The 24,662-nt window shown below is 34.9% G+C and overlaps 2 protein-coding genes across 3 annotated transcripts; one reads left to right on the top strand and one right to left on the bottom strand.

The window, feature by feature from the left end:
• Positions 1–4,026: 4,026 nt before the first annotated feature.
• Positions 4,027–7,425, top strand: LOC107754610 (Krueppel-like factor 2). Of its 2 annotated transcripts, none has more exons than XM_016571123.1 (3): positions 4,027–4,231; positions 6,221–7,079; positions 7,163–7,425. In XM_016571123.1, the coding sequence occupies exons 1-3, from the start codon at positions 4,181–4,183 to the stop codon at positions 7,336–7,338; spliced, it is 1,086 nt and encodes a 361-aa protein (XP_016426609.1). In that variant the 5' UTR covers positions 4,027–4,180; the 3' UTR covers positions 7,339–7,425. The 2 variants fall into 2 exon arrangements, with proteins under 2 accessions (XP_016426609.1, XP_016426607.1); XM_016571121.1 differs by lacking the exon at positions 4,027–4,231 and adding an exon at positions 5,465–5,803 and having other exon boundaries at positions 7,163–7,424.
• Positions 7,426–13,267: 5,842 nt separating this feature from the next.
• On the bottom strand, positions 13,268–19,035 carry LOC107754600 (epidermal growth factor receptor substrate 15-like 1; the record flags this gene model as incomplete). Its single annotated transcript, XM_016571111.1, has 2 exons — positions 13,268–14,156; positions 18,715–19,035. Coding segments are annotated over 2 exons (474 nt in total), but the record flags the coding sequence as incomplete, so codon positions are not given.
• Positions 19,036–24,662: the final 5,627 nt, after the last annotated feature.

Here is a 24,662-nt window from a genome sequence, read left to right on the forward strand (position 1 = left end):
AAAAAATGAAGCATAGCTATATATAAACCCATATAGGAAATAAAAGAGTTATCGAATAAGCTTGTTCTAAACTCCTGAAACATTGTTGTTTCATATTTTAGAGCAGTCACTGCAATTTATGAAAGAAATCAATTAAATCTGTTTTTGGGAGTGTGTGTGAAAAAAAGCAGATGTATCCCCCTTTGTAATCCTTAACATTTTCATAAGTAACTGTAATTTAATTACATATTTTTTCTCAGTAACTGTAACTGATTACAATTACTTTTATTTTGTAATTAAATTACGTAATTCCGTTACATGTAACTAGTTACTCCCCAACACTGATCGTGAATGCACAGAAAGTCACGCCAGGTGAACACAGCATCTGCTATAACACAACGTTCACTACGACAGATCACAAATCCAGCACATTTTCCCACATTTTCCGGACTGTGCGGCTTATGTAAAAACATGGTCATGTTTTGCAACTTTCACATGCGTTACCCAATCATTTCAATATTGTGCAAAAAAAGTCATTTTGAAAGATTAAGAAATAATTCTCAGAATGAACGGCTCATTCTTAGGGGGATGCCTGATTTGGCACAACTTAAAACTCAGCATTAAACTCGGATTCGTATGAATCATTTGAACAGAATGAGAAGACTTCCCTTTCAATACTAATATAAGTAGAATGGCGTATGGTGACTAACTCAATGCTTCAAAATAAAAACACAATCACTATATATTAAATTAAAAAAAACGCAATTCCAAAACATAAGTAACGTATCTAATTGTTTAAGAGCCCATAAGTCAAATAAGGTTGTTTTCTGCCAAGAGACATAAACATACAGACATGCACTAACATGCATGCTGGGATGGAAATAGCAATTCATAGAACACGATGGCATGAACATGCTTGCATACTGACACATCATTTAGCAATGATGCATGTAATGCGGGCTGGGAGCGTGCTGGATCTCTGCCATGACAGTCTGAACACATGTCAAACTCCTGCGCGCACATGACGTCTGTAATTGCTTTCATCGAGTGCAATGGAAAAAATGACCTGAATGAATATGTAACGTTCGGCTGCCTAAACACGGCGACTGTTACCACAAACATGCGCCGTTATGTATTGTGTACATGCAGGGGATGACATAAGATGACATAAGAGAACCAGCGCTGGGTTTTGAATCAACAAGGGCCGTTCACATCCACAGAGCCCATTATAGGCAATTTGAGGTGACATTATGCAAATTTGCAATGATTGCCAGTGATGCCCGCTCAATGTAAAGCCCAAAACATAATTTAAACAAACTGAGTGCAAATGCTTCTAGCCACACAAGCGCAATTTCGTGTGTTAATGTTCTGAAATACGTCAGAATGCAATTTATAACATGCCACTGTCTGTCAGTTTTCGGTTTCAGGCCAAAAACTGAAGAAAAAAAAAAAATGTAATTAATAAATAAATAAATATATATATACATGTGTGTGTGTGTGTGTGTGTATTTATAATGATTAAACTTTGGAATAATTAACATTTTTCAGTGTTTTTTTAAAAGATGTCTCTTTTTCTCACCAAGGCTGCATTTATTTATAACAAAAATACATAAAAAAAAAAAAAAACAGTAATATTGTTAAATATTAAAATTAAAATTATTACAATTTAAAATAAATTTAAAATAACTGTTTTTCAATTTTAATATATTTTAAAATACAATTTACTCCTTTATTTATTCAAAAGTTTGAGTAAAAGTAAGATTTAAAAAAAGAAAAAAATAATACTTTTATATTACATAAATAATATTCATCTAATAATATTAAATGATACTTTTATATATAGCTTTTATAAAGCATATATTAAATTGTTTAAAAGTGACAGTAAAGACATTTATAATGCCACAGAAGATTTCTATTTCAAATAAATGCTGTTCTTTTGAACTTTCTGTTCATCAAAGAATCAGTATCATGATTTTCATAAAAATATAAAGCAACACAACTGTTTTCAACATTGATGATAATCAGAAATGTTTCTTGGGCAGCAAATCAGCATATTAGAATGATTTCTGACGATCATGTGACACTGAAGACTGGAGTAATGATGCTGAAAATTCAGCTGTGATCACAGAAATAAATTACATTTTACTATATATTCACATTAGAAAACAGTTATTTGAAATTGTAAAAATATTTCACAATATTACTATGTTTACTGTATTTTTGATCAAATAAATGCAGCCTTGGTGAGCAAAAGAGAATTCTATCAAAAGCATTAAAAATTCTTAATAATTCCAAACTTTTGACTGGTAGTGTATATGTTTACTTAACACCGAAAAAGGCTTAATTGCATCATAAAACATATCTGATTTCAGTGTGGAGGACACGGTTCACACACACATTCCTTCACACGCAAAGTTAATGTGTCACACTGTATGAACAGTTGTGAGGGAGGGTCACCTGAACTCATGCAAAATATTTCACAATATTACTATGTTTACTGTATTTTTGATCAAATAAATGCAGCGTTGGTGAGCAAAAGAGAATTCTATCAAAAGCATTAAAAATTCTTAATAATTCCAAACTTTTGGCTGGTATATGTTTACTTAACACCGAAAAAGGCTTAATTGCATCATAAAACATATCTGATTTCAGTGTGGAGGACACGGTTCACACACACATTCCTTCACACGCAAAGTTAATGTGTCACACTGTATGAACGGTTGTGAGGGAGGGTCACCTGAACTCATGCGGGAGGAAACGTTATCAGTTTATTCCGTTAATCAAAGGATACACGCCGGACACACTTCCTGTAGAGTTCTGTGGAACTCGGAATGACGACATACCTGATCTCTTAAATATCTCAATTCTGAAAGCAATGAAATATGACGGCGGCGTAATAAAATAAAATATAAGTTTCTAGCATCTCAGATGTTCCTCCTGAGAAGTTCACGAGACCTCAATAATGTCTCAAAGCATGCTCAGAAAAATCTGAGATCTCAAAACGAGCTTTCTCAATAACATTTTCATAATCTAATGCGGCTTTCAATGAGCACATATATAGATGACCATTTGCATATGGCACTTACTTAATTCTTAATTAAACATTTTGTTAGTATCAAACTAGAAGCACAAGAAACTCCGGTTCGCTAGGAAACTCTAGTTTGCATAACAGATTACGTGAAACCCACGAGCCACCTTTCAATTCCATTGAAATTTCATGACTAAAGAGATAAGAAACATCCCAAACTCATTCTTATTCAACACAAAAAGCACGTAGACAATGAGGGAAAATATGCATATCTAAACGCTTTATCAGACTCATGACTGTTATGAGCTACTAAATACTGGTGATGAAACTCTGAGGTCAAGAGGTCAATGCAATATGAGTTTCTATTTTACACAATTAACATCAGAAAGGTTTCAGGTTTAAAGAGTTACAAAAAGGACCATGGTTTTACGTTTTGGGAAATTTACCATGGTACTCTTTTAAGTGCTGGTATTTCGAGGCCTTATTGTGGTACTTTGACATGGTACTCAAAATCATACATATACCACTATAAAGTACCACTTACAACAAAAGATCTAAAAAGGTATTGCCATGTTCAAAATACAATGCTTTTTAAACACAATACCATTGAAAATCTATGACTTTTTTTTTATTTACCTCAGTAACACAATGCATTTTGGATATGTACCATGACAATACCATGGTATGTGAATACAGAAATCATACTGTTTTAAAACATGTTTTAAAAAAAAGCCACTGTATTACCACGTTTGATAATGATAACATGTAAATACCATAGTATGTCTTGTATAATACCATAGTATTGTACCAAATAATTTTATAGTTGTAAACAAATATCATAGTATGTAAATGTTTAGTCATCCAGTACCACGGTAAATATCAATGTACTATGGTACTGCGGCACATGTGAAGCAAAGTGCAAAGTTCATGAACTAAGTATGAACCAATTGTGTATTTTTCAGATGTAAACCTACGTAACCTGTGAGGATTTCCTTTCCGTCAGTTTTCTTTAATGGCGGTTCTCGCGTGCTGTAGCGCAAACACTCTGACGCGCCGCGCCGCGTCGCGTCCTCAGGACATCATTAACGAAACTAATGGCTGCTAAAGCAAAGCCAATAATTCCCACCAACCATCAGCATTCCAGCCATTTAATCCCCCTGCATTAACACCTGAATGAGGCGGAAAGGCAGGCGAACATCTGAGAGGAGAGAGTCAGGAGCTCAGGTGAGACTGGCGCCTGCTGTCCGCGTTTAGACAAACCCGCTGCGCGCGCAATCATCATGAGAAAGCGTCTCTCAGCGCGTCTTTAACACAACGTAAAATACTTTGACATATTTTGATCTCAGGTAAAATATCACACACACAAACACACGCATATAATTGAGAAGTGAGAAAAATGCATGGTAAAATATGACACTAATATGTTTTATGCTTTTATTGTCATGTGACAACAGAATAGTTGTTTGCATGTCAGACTAGGTCTATTCAAGCATTGATTGACTGACAGATGTTTTTAAGTATTAATCTGTAGATAGTTACACACCTTTGGCTTTAAAGCCCCACAAAAATAGAAGCATCATCTGTGGTCAAAACGAACTAATCTTTGCTCAGTGTGTTTCAATCAGCTGGTGTTTTGGAGGTTTTTAGTAGATGTATGAAGTCAAGTTCACACAGCAGAGAAGCCACAGGTGGAGAGGATCACATGAACCTTCACCATCATCCACTAACCACAAACAAACACAATACTGACTGTCTTCATTTTAAAAAAACTAGATTTGGTTTTATCATTTCAAATCATACAAGCTTGTTTTCATCAAATGTTGTGCTTGAAAACAGTTTTCTTTACAATAAATGACGCTTGTGTAATCTAGTGCACCTCATTTATCTTTTATAGTATCCCACCTAAGTCTATGTATATATAATAGCAGGGACAACTAGTTGACTTTTGGATCACCTACTAATCTATTGTACAGAAAATTGCTAGATCAGCATGCAAAAAAACAACAACAAAAAACAACAACCTTTATTTGACTTCCCTAAATGTAACCTCATTGTGCAGTCACTTGCTTTCATTGGAAAGCGCGTATATTTGGAGTCTAAATTACGCATGGGTGAATGTAGGCTGTTTGGAGACTGGAATTACACTTGGATCAATTCGACCTTTTGTTGAAACGCCTTGGTAACAGTTGTGTGTGTGTACCACACAGATGATAGTGAGTGACCGCCTCCTTTCGGCCGCGCCCCCCCCGAGGGGAGGGCAGGGGAGCACGCGTCATCACGCGCTTAAATGCGCCCGGTGACCGCCTCCTTTCGGCCGCGCCCCCCCGAGGGGAGGGCAGGGGAGCACGCGTCATCACGCGCTTAAATGCGCCCGGTGACCGCCTCCTTTCGGCCGCGCCCCCCCGAGGGGAGGGCAGGGGAGCACGCGTCATCACGCGCTTAAATGCGCCCGAGCGCGCTGTCCGGCACTGAGAGACTGTGGACCTGTGGAGAGAGCGCACGGTGCCTTATATACCGCCTATATCTGGGAACCCTGAACGCGGTTTCCTCCGCTCACACAATTGGTCCAGGAGAAGTATTTATTAGGTAGGAGGCGCTCCTGCCAGACACACTTTGTTCATGACTCTGGAAGTCCACTCGAGGGAAAAGCGCAGCGCAGTTTGACATCTGTCCGGGAGCAAGTGCAACAATACAGAAGAAAATTACAACTCGATACGCATCTTGGAAATGGCTTTACATTGCCTTTTGCCTTCGATTTCAACGTTTGCAAACCAGAAGGAGAAACTTTGGGAGGATGTAAGTATTTGACACTTTTGTGCACTTATAAATGGTCAAACTAGGGTGAATTAAGGGGAATTTGGGTAATGCGGACACCTAACCTCAAAGCGGTTAAAACCGCGGAAACACTACAAAAAATAGTTTATAAGCGAAAATATTTGTTTTCCACTTGTTTGCACTAGATAAAATATTGAAGACACACATCGGAAAACGAACACAAACATCATAAATGTCTTTTTTTTATTTTTTTATCTTGTTTCATATATATATATATATTGCTGTTTTCTTGTGATTTAAACTCTTATTTGTTGGTTTGAAGTGTTGAGGTGACAATCACAGTAAACGGTACATGTCAAAAGTGAAATGCTTTCTAAATGAGTCATGCAAAACCATCTGACAGAGTTTGAATGCTAAGCACCTTTGATTCTGTTGCAGAGGTGGAAATGTGAGGAGGACAAACCACTGAGCGGCGGCTGCCCTCTGCTCAACGTGGCACAGAACATGGACACTTGTCGTGGCCGCAAGGATGACGAGGATCTGAGTAATTATTTGGACCTGGAGTTTATCCTGGCCAACACAACAGGACCTCTAGAGGCGGGAGCTGAGTACGTCTCACACGCGGAGCCATGCAGCATGTACTCGACGGGAGCGTATGTGCCTCCGGAGCAATGCACCGCACCTCCTCCGCCGTACTCCAGCAGCCTCATGGCCGAGCTTCTGAGATCCGACGTGGACAACTCCTACGATGGCACCATTCAGGGAAGATTCATCATCAACTCGTTCCCCAGACAGGACTTTGTTGATATCAAAGTCGAGCCACCAATGGACGGTTACGGGCCGGTGATGGGCATGGTGCAGCAGAGCTGCCAAAAAATCAAACAAGAGGGCAACGTTTCATGCATGATGTCTTTCGAGCAACCCAGACTGGCCGTTTCTCCACAGGCGACGGGGAATATGACGCCTCCTTTGAGTCCGGATGACTCCCATCTGCGCCAAACCGCATTTCCGCAGGCTTTCCATCACTCGCCTCCGGCTTACGCTCAAATGCAGATCCCCTACACGGCGCCGCACCAGTTCGGCATGTTCGAGGACGCCATGGGGATGCAACCCAACATGCAAAGAGCTCTTCTGACTCCTCCATCCTCCCCGCTGGATCTAATGGAGTCCAAACCCAAGCGAGGGCGACGCACCTGGCCGAGGAAGCGCACGGCGACACACACCTGCACCTACGCCGGCTGCGGCAAGACGTACACCAAGAGCTCGCATTTGAAGGCGCATCACCGAACCCACACCGGTAAGAGCGTGTTTGACTTTGTCTTTAACTTGCATTTGTGTTTTGAAACCAGTAAAACTAATCCCATCGCTTTGCATCATCAGGTGAGAAACCGTACCACTGCAACTGGGAGGGATGCGGATGGAAATTCGCCCGTTCCGATGAGTTGACGCGTCATTTCCGCAAACACACGGGCCATCGGCCGTTCCAGTGCCACATGTGCGAACGCGCCTTCTCCCGCTCCGACCACCTGGCGCTGCATATGAAGAGACACCTGTGAGGACTGGATCCACAACCACATAACTGCCTTATTTAATGACTTAAAGCATAAATAAATATATCGTCATACACTTTTAAAAATAAAGGTTCCAAAAGAACCATTTTTGGAACCTTTCAGTGATCAGTTCTCAAAAGAACCATTTTTTTCTTAGTGTGAAGAACTTTTTAATAATCTAAAGAAACCCTTTCCACTATAAAGAACCTTTTGTGCATGGAAAAGGTTCCATGGATGTTAAAGGTTCTTCATGGAACCATTAATGCCAATAAAGAACCTTTATTTTTAAGAGCACTCCAAAGAATTTTGGTTCCCAAAGAACCTTTCAGAACCATTTGAAGAACAAATAAAGAACTTTTTACTCTATAAAGAACCTTGGAAAGGTTCCTTTGATGTAGAAGGTTCTTTATGGAACCATCCATGCCAAAAAAAGAACCTTTATTTTTACGAGTGTACTTTTGTAACAAGTAGCTGGTACTACATAGATTGAGCTCTTTTTAAAGCCTTTTATGGGTAATATGCGTCCTGAAGGGCTGGTCCTACGAATCTGTGTTCGATCGGGAGACGGCATGTATGTTTAACGGTGCCTTTCCGAAGCCACGAAGAGTGCAAAGCCTGACGACTAGCAAACCTCCAGTTTTCTAATGTAAATTGTAAAATGCACAACGACAATGTTTTGCTCTTGAAACTGCCTTGCTACTATGCAACAAACAGAGCTGTGTGTTCAAATGTGTTTGCATTTCTTTTCAAACGTCTTGTATCTTGATGCACATTGAGTGGTCAGTGCCTCGTTGCACCCTATGCTCTAGGGCTTGAGGTACTGGGGTTTTATACGATTGTGTACATACATTTTATATTGTAAGTACTGTATTTATTGTAAATATTAAACTAAATTTGAATATATATATTCATCAGGTCTCTGTTGTCTTTGCCTGTCATGTTCAGTCTGACCTATTGGATGTCGGCTGCTAGTCTCTTATTACGGGCTCCTTTGAAGCCACTGGAAATCGAGGTCCCCAGAAAATGGAGACGTTTATGGCAAGCGAGGGACGTTGCACGAGTGCTATTCTTGAACCCCCACTCAAGCTCGTGGAGTCGGGTATTATAGTTTAGACCAAGATGCTTTCCAGCTGTGTCAGGTTGAGGCCAGCAGCCTGTGGCTTCTGTCTATAAATACAAACACTACATTTACATAATTACAGAGAGAGCATTTATATCCGTCTGGACGGAGGGGCGCTCGGCTCTCGGCTGAAGATCCCAGACTCCAGAGACGCAGAAAAGACACGGACTTCAAAGAGACTCCAGGGGCGCTTTGATGTCAAACATGGAAGATAAAATCCCAAATCTGTATATTTTATAAAAAATATTTGTTTAGCATCAGCTCGTTTTGCATTGAGGCAGAAAAAAACATTCTAAGATTAAAAAAAAATAGGGGGGAAAAAATTGAAAGAAAAAATATATATACAGTACTATTCAAAAATGTAGACACACCTACACATGGTATATTATTACTATTTTTGTATATTTTAGAATAAAGAATTTTTTTTATTTAGATAAATGTTTTAGATATGGTCCAGTTCATCAATATAAAAATAATAAATCAAAATCATATATATATGATACACAGTATATATATAATGTCCACACATGATGTGCATACTTAATATAAATCAGAAAGCACATATATTCAAGTGTCAATTATATAGTATGCATAAAAATATATTAAAATATAAAAGTATATTAAATTCTTATTGAATGTGTAAATGTGTAATGTGAATGTCTAAAGTGTCAAAAAGCTTCTAAAAGCATCAAAAATATACATTCTAAAAATATGAAATGAAAATGCTATATAAAAATTATTTTATTCATAATTATAAATTTTTTATATATTTAAATATTTTATTAAATTATAAACAAGTGTCAAATGTACATTATGCATAATTTATAAATGTGTATATATATATATATAAATATATTTATGTGTGTGTGGTTGTACATGGTTGTGGTTGTACATGTGGTTGTGGTTGTGTTTTCATTTAAATGTTAAGTTTTGAAATTTTGTTTTATGCATTTGTCATTTTTATATAATTTCTTTATTTTTTAAATGTGTATAAGTAGTATTTATAAAGTTTTAGCTTTTAGTTTTGGATCTGTATTGAATGTGTAAATGTGTAATGTGAATGTCTAAAGTGTCAAAAAGCTTCTAAAAGCATCAAAAATATACATTCTAAAAATATGAAATGAAAATGCTATATAAAAATTATTTTATTCATAATTATAAATTTTTTATATATTTAAATATTTTATTAAATTATAAACAAGTGTCAAATGTAAATAAATAAATGTATCAATTTTATGTGCATACAAAGTATTTTAAATTCCTATTGAATGTCTAAATAAAGCATCCAGCTCTGTGCTTTTGTTTTCCAAGAGTTGAACTTGTTCTGCATTTGTGAATAATGTGTGAAAACAGCACTAGAGTTCCCTTTTATGCAAATTCGACAAAAAGAAGAAATGTGATCCTGACTATTATTAGCGACTCAGTGAAGTGAAGCAGAAATCTCATTTCACTTTTGTGTGCTGATGATAGTAACTTTTACTACCAATCTGACATGAACAGAAAAAAAAAACAAGCTTCTCTTTTTCCCCTTCAAAGCAAAGCTAATTTAAAGGGCTGTGTTTACTATGATTACTGCAATTCAACAGATTTCAAAGTAGAAATAAAGATCCCCTTCTATACAAGAACTAGTCTATTAGACATGAGAAATACTGCCAACTATTTTTAAAACAACATGCAATGAAACAATATGCAAGGACACTTTTAAAACAAAACACTGAATTTACTTCATTGAGTGGCGTCTAATTATCATGCAGATAAATACAGTAATGTTGAATTTTAAATCCAATTTTGTGTAAAAATGTCTTTACTTTTGGCAGTCTGATTATGAAAGTATGGAAGCTTGTTTCCGCCATGGGATAAAAAAAAATAGAAAAGGTAATTTTTATCTCACAATTCAGACCTTTTTCTTGCAATTCTGAGTTTATATCTGGAGATTCAAAATCAGAATTGCGAGATCTAAACTCAGAACTGCATGAAGAAAAGTCGGAATTGCGAGAAATAATCTCAAGAATTGTGAAAAAAGTCCAAATTATGAGATATAAACTCAGAATTGTGAAAGGAGTCAGAATTATGAGATAAACTCAGAATTGCGAGGGGGAAAAAAGTCAGAATTGCGAGATATAAACTCAGAATTGTGAAAGGAGTCAGAATTATGAGATAAACTCAGAATTGCGAGGGGGAAAAAAGTCAGAATTGCGAGATATAAACTCAGAATTGTGAAAGGAGTCAGAATTATGAGATAAACTCAGAATTGCGAGGGGGAAAAAAGTCAGAATTGCGAGATATAAACTCAGAATTGTGAAAGGAGTCAGAATTATGAGATAAACTCAGAATTGCGAGGGGGAAAAAAGTCAGAATTGTGAGAAAAAATCAGAATTGTAAGGTATAACCTCAGAATAATGAGAAGGTCAGAATTGTGAGTTATAAACTAAGAACTAGTTCTAAATTGTGAGATTAAAAACAATGGTGTAACATAACTAGAAATTTAAATGAGATATACAACTGGAAATGAAAGGTCAAATCAAGCGCATTGCTTTATTCAGGTACACTATGCTCAGTATTCATACTCCAAACCGCTCTAGGAGTACTGTACTGTATATGGCAATACAGTGTGCTGTTCTGAACACATCCATGCTGGTCAGTAATTCCTGACCCCACCATTTAACCACTCAGCACTAAAACCACAACTAAATCAAAAGACTAGACAAGAATGTCTGGCAAGGCCTCTAAACGAAGCGCACGTGTGGACGGTTTAGTAGGTGAGCGATCAAGAGCAAGAAAAACACAAATGAGGAAAGAGCTGGAGCCTTATGTTTCTGTCACCTGAGCCCTTCTCATTTGTCCATCTTAAAATCAGCTCTTTCAGCAGCCTTCAGTAAATCAAAACTCGCAGAGGAATTTCCTGTTATTCCAAGTGGGGGTAATTAACATACCGAAGCTAAAATTCATGCAGCTGTTCAATTATTTTCACACTTAGATCTCAATCTTTCCAAGGACTCCATTTCAGTCCGGCTTGAGCTCGAGCTTCATTCTTTAAGCTTGTGTTACTCGACAGATCCAGGAAAAACAGCAATTTGCTGAAGCCGTTCACAGAGCATTTGCAAAAGACAAACGTCTGATAGATGCGCAAAAGTCGCTCATTGATGCCGAACGTCACGACGTACAGGATGCTCATCCATCATTAGAGCCGCACAGCAGGACAAGTACAACACATACTAGATTTGGCATGAATAGAAACAGTTAAGCTCAGTTTCTAGATGCCGCTAACATGAACATGAGTAGATATGAAGTGTAGCAGGTGCACACGGACGGATCTGAATGCAGCTCAAACCGTCTGGCAACCGGTGGAACTGATGGCAGAAACTCACGATTAACTGGGCGATTTTAAAAGCAGATATTGAAGACTGCAGCTTCTTAATTTCATATTTGTCTTTCAATTCATGTAGATCATGCAACACCAAGGTCATGGGTTCAATTTCCAGTGAATGCATAAACTGATAAACTGTAAACCTTGAATGCAATAAGCTGCTTTAGACAAAAGCGTCTGCCAAATGCATAAATATCTAATGTCTATCTAAATATCCAAAATTTTAAATAAAAATATTTACCTTAATGGTCTCAAAGGTTCATATTCTTTAAAATATAAATTAATAAAAAATCCCCAAAACAAATATAATGAAATAATAAATTATATATATATATACAGTGCCGTGAAAAGGTTTTTGCCCCCTTCCTGTTTTTTTAATTTTTTGCATATTTGTCACACTTAAAAGATTCAGATCATCAAACCAATTTTAATATTACGCAAAGATAATGCAAGTAAATACAAAATGCAGTTTTTAAATGATAATTTCATTTATTAAGGGAAAAAAGCTGTCCAAACCTGCCCGGCCCTACGTGAAAAATTATTTGCCCCCCCCTCTTAAATCATGAAAGAACTGTGATTAACCACATCATTTTAGAAAGCTGAGTTAAATTTCACTAGCCACACGCAGGACTGATTACTGCCAGACCTGTTCAATCAAGAAATCACTTAAACAGAACCTGTCTGACAAAGTGAAGCATGCTTAAAGATCCCATCATGCTAACATGACAGTCACGACTGTAAGGTTTTCTTTTTATTTTGTTTTCACTCGCGATCTTTACAACACGCATTACATTACGTATTTCATGGCACACTCGTTTTATGCGTATTTGGCGCCACCTATTGTTGTGGGTGTATTATTGACATGTCAAAGTCTAGACCCTGAATATAAGACGACCGCGTTTTTTCAGATGTATTTCCAAGAAAAAAACATTGTCTTATATTCGGGACAATACGGTATATATATATATATATATATATACACACAATTTAACAATATTTATAACAGAAATAATAAAATAATCTATTATAATAAAATGTATATTTATTTCTTCATTTAAAGAAAATAAAAACTCTCTAGTGCATTCCGATAAATATGTTTGACATTTATTAAAACATTGAAAAGCAGCACACTAAAATCATTTTTAACCTTTTTCCACAAAAGAACCAAAACGCATAAAAACATTGAAGGTCAACAGAATCTTCAAAATGCTAAAAGAGAAAATCAAACCCATATAAACACCAGAATGACCTTCTCTAGCATATAAACAACCCATAACCTGCTAATTTTATGGTAAAGTATCACAGATACAATAAATATATGAATACATAATAAGAACAAGTTCAATATACAGTATAAGGCTTCACTTCAAGGCAAAATGTGTTTTAAGAAAAGGCTAGAAAAGGGTTAAAACATTATGAAAGTGGGCAGAGCTCCTTCAGGGGTGCTGGTTTGTGTGATCCGGTGTCATCTAGAGTATCTGATCAAGCTTTAAAGGGTTAAACACAAAAAATACAGCTCACATCATCTCACTCAACAGTGCCAAACACAAATAAAAACAGGTTCCTTCAAGAATAAAGAATATGCTTCATTTGATCTCCATGCATCTAATAAAACTCATAATATTCAACAGTATCTGGAGGGCAAATGAGATTTGGGAATGCATTGATTATGCAGGTTTATATGTAAATACAGACATCATATATGATCATATAGTGGACCGATGGCGACTAAATGTCATGCGTTTAGTAATTCATCCCTCTTATTAAACCAAACGTCTGGTTAAGACTTGGATTAATTTGATCATAGTCAAAAGTCCTGAAGACACTTAAATATGAAGCACTTGGGGTCGAATCTGCTTTTCAAAACCGACACTGGCTGCAGATAGAGGTTGATATTTCTTATATACTTCTGTGCATCAATAATTGACTTAAGACTGACTGGTCCTACAGTATTTGGTGAAGCTGTATATAATCTTTATAAAGCATAATTCAGTGGTTTAGCATTTTGTGCAGTTCATGAGCAAATGTGTCAAGTGGATCTGTAACTATGGCCTTTGGTTTTGTTGTACTTCATTGGTTCAGTGATCGCTACAGCAAACCTGAGAGAGATCTTCAGGAAGAGCGTGTGATTGGGGCAAAAGCTTCATCTGAAAGCTGAAGGATTGAATCCAAAACGTAGCAGCTTCATGTTCTGGGCATTTCAGCTCGACTGAGAGCCAGAGCCAGTTCCAGGTCCAGTTGTTCCTGTAGGCGGAGCCTCCGGATTCGCTCCGCCTCCTCTCTCTGGCTCTCGCGTTTGGCCCACTCCAGCTGCTCCGTCTCACTTCCGAACTGAACCTGAAAATAAACGACATTACAGAAACTACAATTCATCACACGCACACAGCAGAATGCATCCCTGTAGGGCTGGTCGACATATAACGAAAAAATATATATTGGCATCTTTCAGCCTTGACGATCTTGATATTTATGCATTTGCTCTGACTTTACTTTTTTTAAACAGATTCGTAGATTCAACATGTTTAATCTAAAAAGTAAAAAAGTATAGTAAAAACCTAGATAAAAATAATCAAGACATGTTTTTACAAAATAAGTAGGGCTGCAAGATTTGGGGGAAAATTGGTCGTTTGTTCATCTCATTTTACCGCGGATTTGTTTATAAACAAGGCACAATTCGTCACAGGATTTTCAGAAAGATTGAAACTAAAAGACGATGCTGTGCGACTATATTGGATCCGACGGTAATGTCGCACCACACAAGTGTGAGTAACGGTTTTTATTGCGTGCTCACTATTGCTTTGTCTGTTATTACAGATCGTTTGATATGTACTTGTGCGTTTTTAACCTAAATCACAGCAGCGCTCATCTGTGAAGGATGTAGCTGTCAAACACACACAACTGTTAGCCAATCACAGCAGTGAACGTTTACTTCTGAGTCTACAATCCACCACACCTATTCAAACAGAGCGATCAGATGAGAGAGGGTCAAAACAGGACAGAAATTAGTCTATTACTTCTGAATTATGATGTTTTTCAATGTAAAAATCATGATAACAGCATAAGTGGACCTCAGAGAACAGTAAAAAATAATAAAAAAGGCAGTTCATGACCCCTTTAAAGGGGTCACATGATGCAATTTCAAGTTTTCCTTTCTCTTTGGAGTGTTACAAGCTGTTCGTGAATAGATAAGATCCCTAAAGTTGCAAAGACTAAAGTCTCAAACCCAAAGCGATATTCTTTATAAAAGTTAAGACTCGTCCACGCCCTCCTAAAACGCCTCATATCAGAGCACACCTCGCTTTTTCAGACCGATGAGCTTTGTAAAAATCGACGCGTTTCAGAAAGGCGAGGCATAGAGGAGGAACAATAATCTATAGTATGTGGAAAATAATGTTTTTTTTTTACTTTAAACCGCATAAACGCATTTCATTACACCAAATACACAAAATAATGTTATTTTTTAGCAACGCCATGACCCCTTAAACACTTCTCTTTTGTTAATAAGTGCATGATTTTGATTTTATTTTGATTAATCCTGCAGCTCTACTTAATAGCCAAATAAAAAGTGCATCAAAACCACCACAATATTTATAATGTTGCTTAATTTTACACCACCAGTAAAAGCATCATGAATACATATATGACTGTTCAATATATCGCCCAGCCCTCATATCAAATCACATAACGGTGAATAAAATCACTCATTTCACATGAGCACAAGTGATGTGTGCAAAATTATATAACATCCGATCTGACGTGATTTTTTTTCTTTTTTTTAATTGGTCAAAAACACACTGATTATCATTTATATCATCTGTCGTGCAACCAGTGATTGAAAGCCAAGAAAACAACCAAAGCTGTGAAGCCTTTGGTTTCCATCAAATGTAAGTTACCAGTGACCGAACACACAGGGAATGAAGGCAAATCATCATGAACTATTCGCTTTTTGAGAGCCATTACAAAATCACACAGAATATATATATATATATATATATATTAGAGGAAATATAAAGATGACCTATAAAGCATTTGGTCATTTAAATCATACATAATGTATTCTGAATGTGTTTGCATTAGATAATAGAATATCATTTAATGTAAAGAAGGATGCAAAAAACATACTTTATAATCAAAAGTTGTCAAAATCATGAGAAAAATGACACTAAACAATTATAAAATAATACATTTAGTTGAAAACCTATTTCTTTTCCACTATTTTTATTACATTTGCTTGAAAAGTGTGCTATTTTACATTAAAATAAATGCATCTAATGCAATTGCATTCAGACATTTTAAGTGCAATTTCTGTATCCAAATACTTCCCATTACAAAACCATTTCTATACTTTCTAAAGCTTATTTGAATCAATCACGAACTGTATATCCGCTCTTTTCTCACTGCGATTGGTCAGCTGGTCTTACATTTGCTGCTGCTGTTTTAAAGAGCTTCAATATACGGTCTGATTTCTCAGGGAGATTTGTGAAGAGATTTGTGTGCACCCAGGGTGGAGTAGGTGTTTTATTGTTGACACAAACACATGCAGCAGCTCAGATGTGGTCGGCAGACCCACGTTTCACCTTACCTTCATGTGTTCAGTGCCTGGGAGAAAGACAAATTACAGCAAAGCTCTGAAGACACAAGCAGCAAGGCATACACAACACAAAACCTCATGCAACATGCAAACTGCATCTGCACAGCAGGGCACAGCACAAATACCATGCAACACAGGGTGCATTCAGGTCAGCCGAGCCACTTTTGGCCCAGCTGACCTGGATTTGACCTCAATGATAGATGTTTAACTATTAAAGTTCAATTCTACTAAACTGTTTACTCCTGATATGATCTAATAAGGTTGTGCAAAACAATTTAGCAGTGATACTTGCACAATTAACACAACTGAGTGTCTTCTGTAGCAACTACACTTAATTCCACGGAAACTGATTTAATACATTTATTTAAAAAATATTATTTTAAATGTAAAAAAAAAAAAGTATATACATTTGCAAAAACAACGTAAAGTAACTGTGACACTGTGGTGAAACCAGTTACCACTAGTGTCAGAAAACAGGAAGTGCTTTGGTAAAAGCTTCTCACTTTTCTAGACCAAAGTGTCATTCTGAGGTCATATTGTAATGATGAGTTTGTAAGGTCACTTTAATGTACTTCAAGAATATGAAAGAACATTTAAAATGATCCTAAAGTTTTATTCTTACCATGAGAGTCATGGGTATTCAAGCTTTTGTTGTCAAACATGCACAAGTAGTTTTCATATGCTGTTTGATTGAGTGAAAGAAAATAATATTGCACAGGAAAGATGGTGCTAAAGTTGTTGCAGAAACCAAGAGCTAGAAATTGTTAAAAAAAAACAAAAAACATTTAGACATCCTTAAAACAAAAGGAAAAACTGTAACAGACCTGCTTTCAGATAATCTATCTGGAATACAATTTATTTTGCCTTATTAGCAAATTGTTTTGTCTTATTCAAAGCATAAATGTATCAGTCAGATGTATGTATAAAATGTATTGTCTAAAACAATAAACAACTATTGGAGTAAGACAAATAAGCAGATTTTTGTCTTCAACCCTGTTATGGATGCCACTGAAGATGGATGCTTCTTATACATCAAACAGCTGTTACTGATTCTAATCAGATTGCTGAATACTAAATATGAACTGTATGTAAATGATGTTTCCTCTGCAGAATTTGTGCATCATTGGTCTCATCATTTTAATGAAAATCAAAACTATTTTTGTTCCACAGACTTGAAAAGCTTATTACATTTTGTTGAACTAACTTTAAAAAGTCTGAGGTTCATAAATATTAGCAGAGTCTAAGAATGACCCATGTGTGTTCATGAGTCCATCTCGCTTGATATCAAAGGTTTGGCTGAAAGCAAACAGGCCGTCTGGTTCAATCTTCAACAAAGGGTTTGTTCCACTACAGAACTACACTCTTGTTGCTTCTGTTCAGCTGCATCACCAGTTTTAAAATCCTTCAACTACAGATCACTCATGTTTTCATCTCGCTCCAAAAAAGCACCATTGAAGTGTGTTCTGAAGGCATTTGTTAGCAAAAACATTATAGTGCACAATTTGTATGGACTTCTGACTTGTACAAGTTTAGAACAATATGAGGGTGAATAAATGATAAACTATCACTTTAAAGGAATGGCTCACCCAAAAATGAACATTTGCTGAACATTTACTTGCCCTCATGCCATCCTAGATGTAGATGAGTTTGTTTCTTCATCAGATTTGGAGAAATGTAGCATTGCATCACTTGCTCAGCAATGGATGCTCTGCAGTGAATGGGTGCCGTCAGAATGAGAGTCCAAACAGCTGATAAAAACATCACAATAATCACAAGTAATCCACACCACTCCAGTCCATCAGTTAATGTCTTGAGAAGCCAAAAGCTGCGTGTTTGTGAGAAACAAATCCATCATTCAAACGTTTTATTTTAAACGCTTCCTCCAGTAAAAAAAGTCCATCTCCTGTTGTCATCTCACATCAAAATCCAGCCGTATATTTGTTTAGAGCTGTTTTGGCTTGTAAACAGTGCTTGATCTGCGCAGATTTCTCTCCTGATTCAGACCAGACCACTTTTTCACTATAGAAAACAATATTATAGATAGAGGACTCATATTTCAGCTGAAACCAACAGTTTGAAGTTAAAACATCTTAATGATGGATTTGTTTCTTACAAGCAAATCTTACAGAGGTGTAAAGCGTGGCATGATTCTGGCATCAGCACGCGCGGGACAATGCAAACGGGCAAAACAGCAGCGCAGGAAGCAGCGATGGCAAATGTCGGGATGAAGCGGATGCAACTACAAACTATGACAGCAGAAACTAGCTAGATGGAGATGATCAGACAGCATGACACTGGACTTACAGTTCGACAGGACGGGTTAACAGCAGACGGTAACGTTGAGGACGAGGAGCCGGGTCCTCTGTCCGTTTGTGTCTTTCGAACGGCTGGAGCACCAAACCCTTGACTATGAACCCCTGAACCGCTATATGTGACGGCGGAATTCTTCCCTGAAAGTGTCAAAGAAAACAAAGATGACCCCCAAACACCAACAGAGCAGTTCAGGTACAAGAAAAGATAATTAAATTCATGAAAAGTGCTGTAGAATTCAGTCAAAAGCAGCTGAACTTTATTACTCTGATCACTTAGTAAAATAACAGTGCATCTCACATGATCTGACCAAACATTTCATCACATATAAGCACTAATAAGAGTGATGATCGGCTATTTATTATTGCTATTTAATATTATGGCTGTTTATCAGCAGTACAGATGATTTCGATCAACTAACGAAGGCAAAACATCTATAATAAATGCAGTTGCTTTAAAGTCCAGTTGCTTTTCTCCAAATTCTGTAATAACCTGGATGAACAAGACCTTCACAAAGCTATTCAAAGGTCTCTAGATGAAGGACACCCTTGATTTGTGGAAGAAAAAAGTGACAGCAATCAAGAAAACCAGATGTAAAAATCCACATGAATTCAGCAGCTTCTTCAGACTCAAACTATATTCCATATTTGAACATGCAAAAACCCAAATATTGAGTAAAATAGTACATTATTGATTATATTAATTTTTCATGAATTCTATTTGTTATTGCATGAAATAAGTACATTTAAATATATTTAAATATATAATAAATCATAAAATAATAATTAAATAATAAACAATAATAAATGTATTATTTATAATAAATAAATATGTATAGTATGTAATAATAAATATAATAATAATAGTAATAATAATAATAAAATTATATTTTTAAAAAACATTTCTCTTAGATACATTTTTTCAGCAAGTTCATTGCAATGCATTCTGGGATTGTTTTCTGCACAAAGTGAGGCATCTTAGATAAAAGGCTCATATTCACCAGCGGTGCACCAAAACCACTGCATAAGTTTCATTTCTTCAGAATATGAGCAGTATTTACAAACCTTTAAAAACTGCCAACACCAACCACTACCCACTACAACAACCAACAAGATTTAAATGAGCTCGATATGAGGTGAATCTCACAAAACCTGTCAAGAACCAGCAGCAAAAACATATATGCAATTAAATGCATTACTGTAATGAAATTATTTTTTATTTAGATTATTAAACTTTCATTTTAATTGTAAAATAAATTAAAAATTTTAATTTTTTTTGTAAATTGTATTATATAATTTCTAATTGTAAAATACATGTTTTAATGCTTTTTTGTAATTACAAAAATATTGTATTACTGTGATGATCTAATGATAGTGACAATTAAGATATATGCAATTAAACTAATTATTGTAATGCAATGATTTGTATTTGTATATTATATACATTTTAATTGTAAAATAAATTGAAATGTAAAAAATTGAAATGTAAATTGTATTATATAAATTTTAATAGCAACATACCTGTGCTTTTTATGTTGATTTTTTAAACAAAATAAATTGTGTATATAACTCACTATATAAATAATTACTTTAATGCATTTTTTTATTTTGTATACAGTATATAATTCAGTATATATAAATTGTAAAGTACTTGTATGTTTTTTGTTCATTTAAACACTTTAAAAATTATTGTATAACAGTATTTTTAAGTAAAAGATGCTATATTACAGTAATGATGATCACTATTGAGAATAATAAACCCCTCGAAAAAAAAGTAGTAAAATAATAAATAATAATAAATGTCACAATGCAAAAATCTTTTTGGTCCTAAAATTATTTAACTTTGGGATAAAATATGACCCATACATATTTTCATGAGATTCACCTGAAAAAGAAATGCATTAAAGAAAAATAAAGAATTAAAGTGGCTTAAAAAGGAATGATGGTAACATTTACATGTGAAAGCTGCACCATTAATATTCTGTATGAAGTGTTCAGCAGGATCATTCAAAGTGAAAACCCATAAGAAGAAGTTTCAAAGTGTCATACAGATCAGAAACGTACAGCATTTACAGTTCCAGAGGAGTGTGAGAACCTGGCATAAACATATTTAGCCAACCGTGGGAACACTGGTGCTCAGTGTAAGGGTGTGAACCACGAACTTTAGAGGAACTCACTTCTCTAGATCTCTCTCACCACTACACAGGCCTCACGTGCCATGGAGAGGAAGAGCTTTTTCTTTCTTAACTCAGAGATAGCAGTGAAACTACCAGCGCCGCACCCATGCCCTTTCTGTGCCTGTTATAGTAATAAACACACCACAAACAATCTGCTGCATCAAACACACGAGTGAATTAGTAGTGTAAACACCTCGCTGTGAAGGTGACACATCGGAACAGTCCTAGTGTAAAAGCGCTGAATACAGAGCGTCAACACATGCTGGTGCTAGAGGTGACTTCAGTGTGTTTATAAGAGAGACTGGAGCTCAATGTGCAAAATAAACTGTATTCAGATATTTATCTTTGAGCCTGAAACATACTTATAATAATTAATAATGAATTATACAAGTACATCGACTCACGTAAAGTAATACTAGTATATAGCAAATCTATTTATAATTAATAATTATATTTCTTTTAATTATTTATAATTAATCATTAATCTTAATGAATTGTTTATATCGTCACAACATATACACTATATCACCCAGCTCTTTATATATAGTTGGATATATAGCATATATGTACATAAAACGTATTTTTGGGCTTATATGAACAACACTTAAAACTTCTAATAATTCACAAATTAATAAACAACAATGAATTAAACAATAAGTATATCCACTCACATTATGTATGTATGTATATATACTATGTATGTATGTATGTATGTATATATATATATAAGATAACAAATCTATTTAGGATTAAAAAATTATATTTAAACTTTTTTAAATTGATCCATTTTAATCATACATGCATACTATTAAGTATACTTATATATAATTATTTAATTCATAATTAATTATTTATGTTGATTTGTAAATTAAAAATATTGTATTAATGATAGTGACAATAAAGAAATATGCAAATAATCTCATTGTAATGAAATTATTTTAATTTTATATTATATACATTTTAATTGTAAAATAAACTTAAATGTAAAAATGTAATTGTAAAATACCTGTTGTAATGCTCTTTATGTTGATGTTATAAAATATTGTGTATATATACACACACATATAATATATATATATATATATATATATATATATATATATAAATAAAGTACTTGTATGTTTTTTGTTCATTTAAACACTTTAAAAATTATTGTATAACAGTATTTTTAAGTAAAAGATGCTATATTACAGTAATGATGATCACTATTGAGAATAATAAACCCCTCGAAAAAAAAGTAGTAAAATAATAAATAATAATAAATGTCACAATGCAAAAATCTTTTTGGTCCTAAAATTATTTAACTTTGGGATAAAATATGACCCATACATATTTTCATGAGATTCACCTGAAAAAGAAATGCATTAAAGAAAAATAAAGAATTAAAGTGGCTTAAAAAGGAATGATGGTAACATTTACATGTGAAAGCTGCACCATTAATATTCTGTATGAAGTGTTCAGCAGGATCATTCAAAGTGAAAACACATAAGAAGAAGTTTCAAAGTGTCATACAGATCAGAAACGTACAGCATTTACAGTTCCAGAGGAGTGTGAGAACCTGGCATAAACATATTTAGCCAACCGTGGGAACACTGGTGCTCAGTGTAAGGGTGTGAACCACGAACTTTAGAGGAACTCACTTCTCTAGATCTCTCTCACCACTACACAGGCCTCACGTGCCATGGAGAGGAAGAGCTTTTTCTTTCTTAACTCAGAGATAGCAGTGAAACTACCAGCGCCGCACCCATGCCCTTTCTGTGCCTGTTATAGTAATAAACACACCACAAACAATCTGCTGCATCAAACACACGAGTGAATTAGTAGTGTAAACACCTCGCTGTGAAGGTGACACATCGGAACAGTCCTAGTGTAAAAGCGCTGAATACAGAGCGTCAACACATGCTGGTGCTAGAGGTGACTTCAGTGTGTTTATAAGAGAGACTGGAGCTCAATGTGCAAAACAAACTGTATTCAGATATTTATCTTTGAGCCTGAAACATACTTATAATAATTAATAATGAATTATACAAGTACATCGACTCACGTAAAGTAATACTAGTATATAGCAAATCTATTTATAATTAATAATTATATTTCTTTTAATTATTTATAATTAATCATTAATCTTAATGAATTGTTTATATCGTCACAACATATACACTATATCACCCAGCTCTTTATATATAGTTGGATATATAGCATATATGTACATAAAACGTATTTTTGGGCTTATATGAACAACACTTAAAACTTCTAATAATTCACAAATTAATAAACAACAATGAATTAAACAATAAGTATATCCACTCACATTATGTATGTATGTATATATACTATGTATGTATGTATGTATGTATATATATATATAAGATAACAAATCTATTTAGGATTAAAAAATTATATTTAAACTTTTTTAAATTGATCCATTTTAATCATACATGCATACTATTAAGTATACTTATATATAATTATTTAATTCATAATTAATTATTTATGTTGATTTGTAAATTAAAAATATTGTATTAATGATAGTGACAATAAAGAAATATGCAAATAATCTCATTGTAATGAAATTATTTTAATTTTATATTATATACATTTTAATTGTAAAATAAACTTAAATGTAAAAATGTAATTGTAAAATACCTGTTGTAATGCTCTTTATGTTGATGTTATAAAATATTGTGTATATATACACACACATATAATATATATATATATATATATATATATATATATATATAAATCGCAAAGCAATATATATTTTATATGTTTATACATTTAATACATACTATTATCCTGTAAAAATAAAAAGCATATATGAAGTTTAATATAAAGTGTTACCAATTTAAAATGAAAATGGAATATTCGGAATGGAAAATAAGGTATTTTTTATTGTTAGTTCATGCTAACTGATGTAGTTAACTAATGTTAACAAATGCAACCTTATTGTAAAGTGTTTTACCAAAAAAAAATCCTTATACTTTCACCATCTCAGAACTTGCATGACAAATCACTTTGTTTAATTCCTCGTGTTTGGATAAAACCATCAGCTAAATGTATAAATGGTCACAGAGGTCTAACCCACCACTACGCAACTCGTCATGGTAGAGGCCGGGTAACCTCTACACCGCTGATAACGCCACAGGAAACAGTGATTCACCGTATGGACCAAAACAGAGGCTGAGAACAGACTGATGATGTGATTCCGGATTCGCTCATTCGATATGTGGATGTGGGTCATCAAGGCCGAGTTTAAAGGACTACACACACACACACACACACACACACACACACTCACACACTCTGACACTCTCACACTCACACACTCACACACTCACACACACTCATACACACAGTCATGTTGTGTACACATTTGCACGACTTTCTCGCATTTGCAAATCTTGCAAATACACAAAGCAAAGCAATCTCTTCTGAAAAAAACACCCTTATTTACTCGATTATCACCCAAAATTACATTTTGTCATTATTTACTCAACCTAATGTCATTCACGACCTGAATTTGTAGGACTACAGTACTTGTCAAAAGAATGGAAACATTAAAATTTTTAAAGGGGTCATATGATGTTGCTAAAAAGAACATTATTTTGTGTATTTGGTGTAATGAAATGTGTTTATGCGGTTTAAGGTTAAAAAAACACATTATTTTCCACATACTGTACATTATTGTTTCTCCTCTATGCCCCGCCTTTCTGAAACGCGTCAATTTTTACAAAGCTCATTGTTCTGAAAAGCGAGGTGTGCT

Source organism: Sinocyclocheilus rhinocerous, unplaced genomic scaffold (genome assembly GCF_001515625.1).
Source record: "Sinocyclocheilus rhinocerous isolate Xijiao unplaced genomic scaffold, SAMN03320098_v1.1 scaffold472, whole genome shotgun sequence".
Taxonomy (NCBI): domain Eukaryota; kingdom Metazoa; phylum Chordata; class Actinopteri; order Cypriniformes; family Cyprinidae; genus Sinocyclocheilus; species Sinocyclocheilus rhinocerous.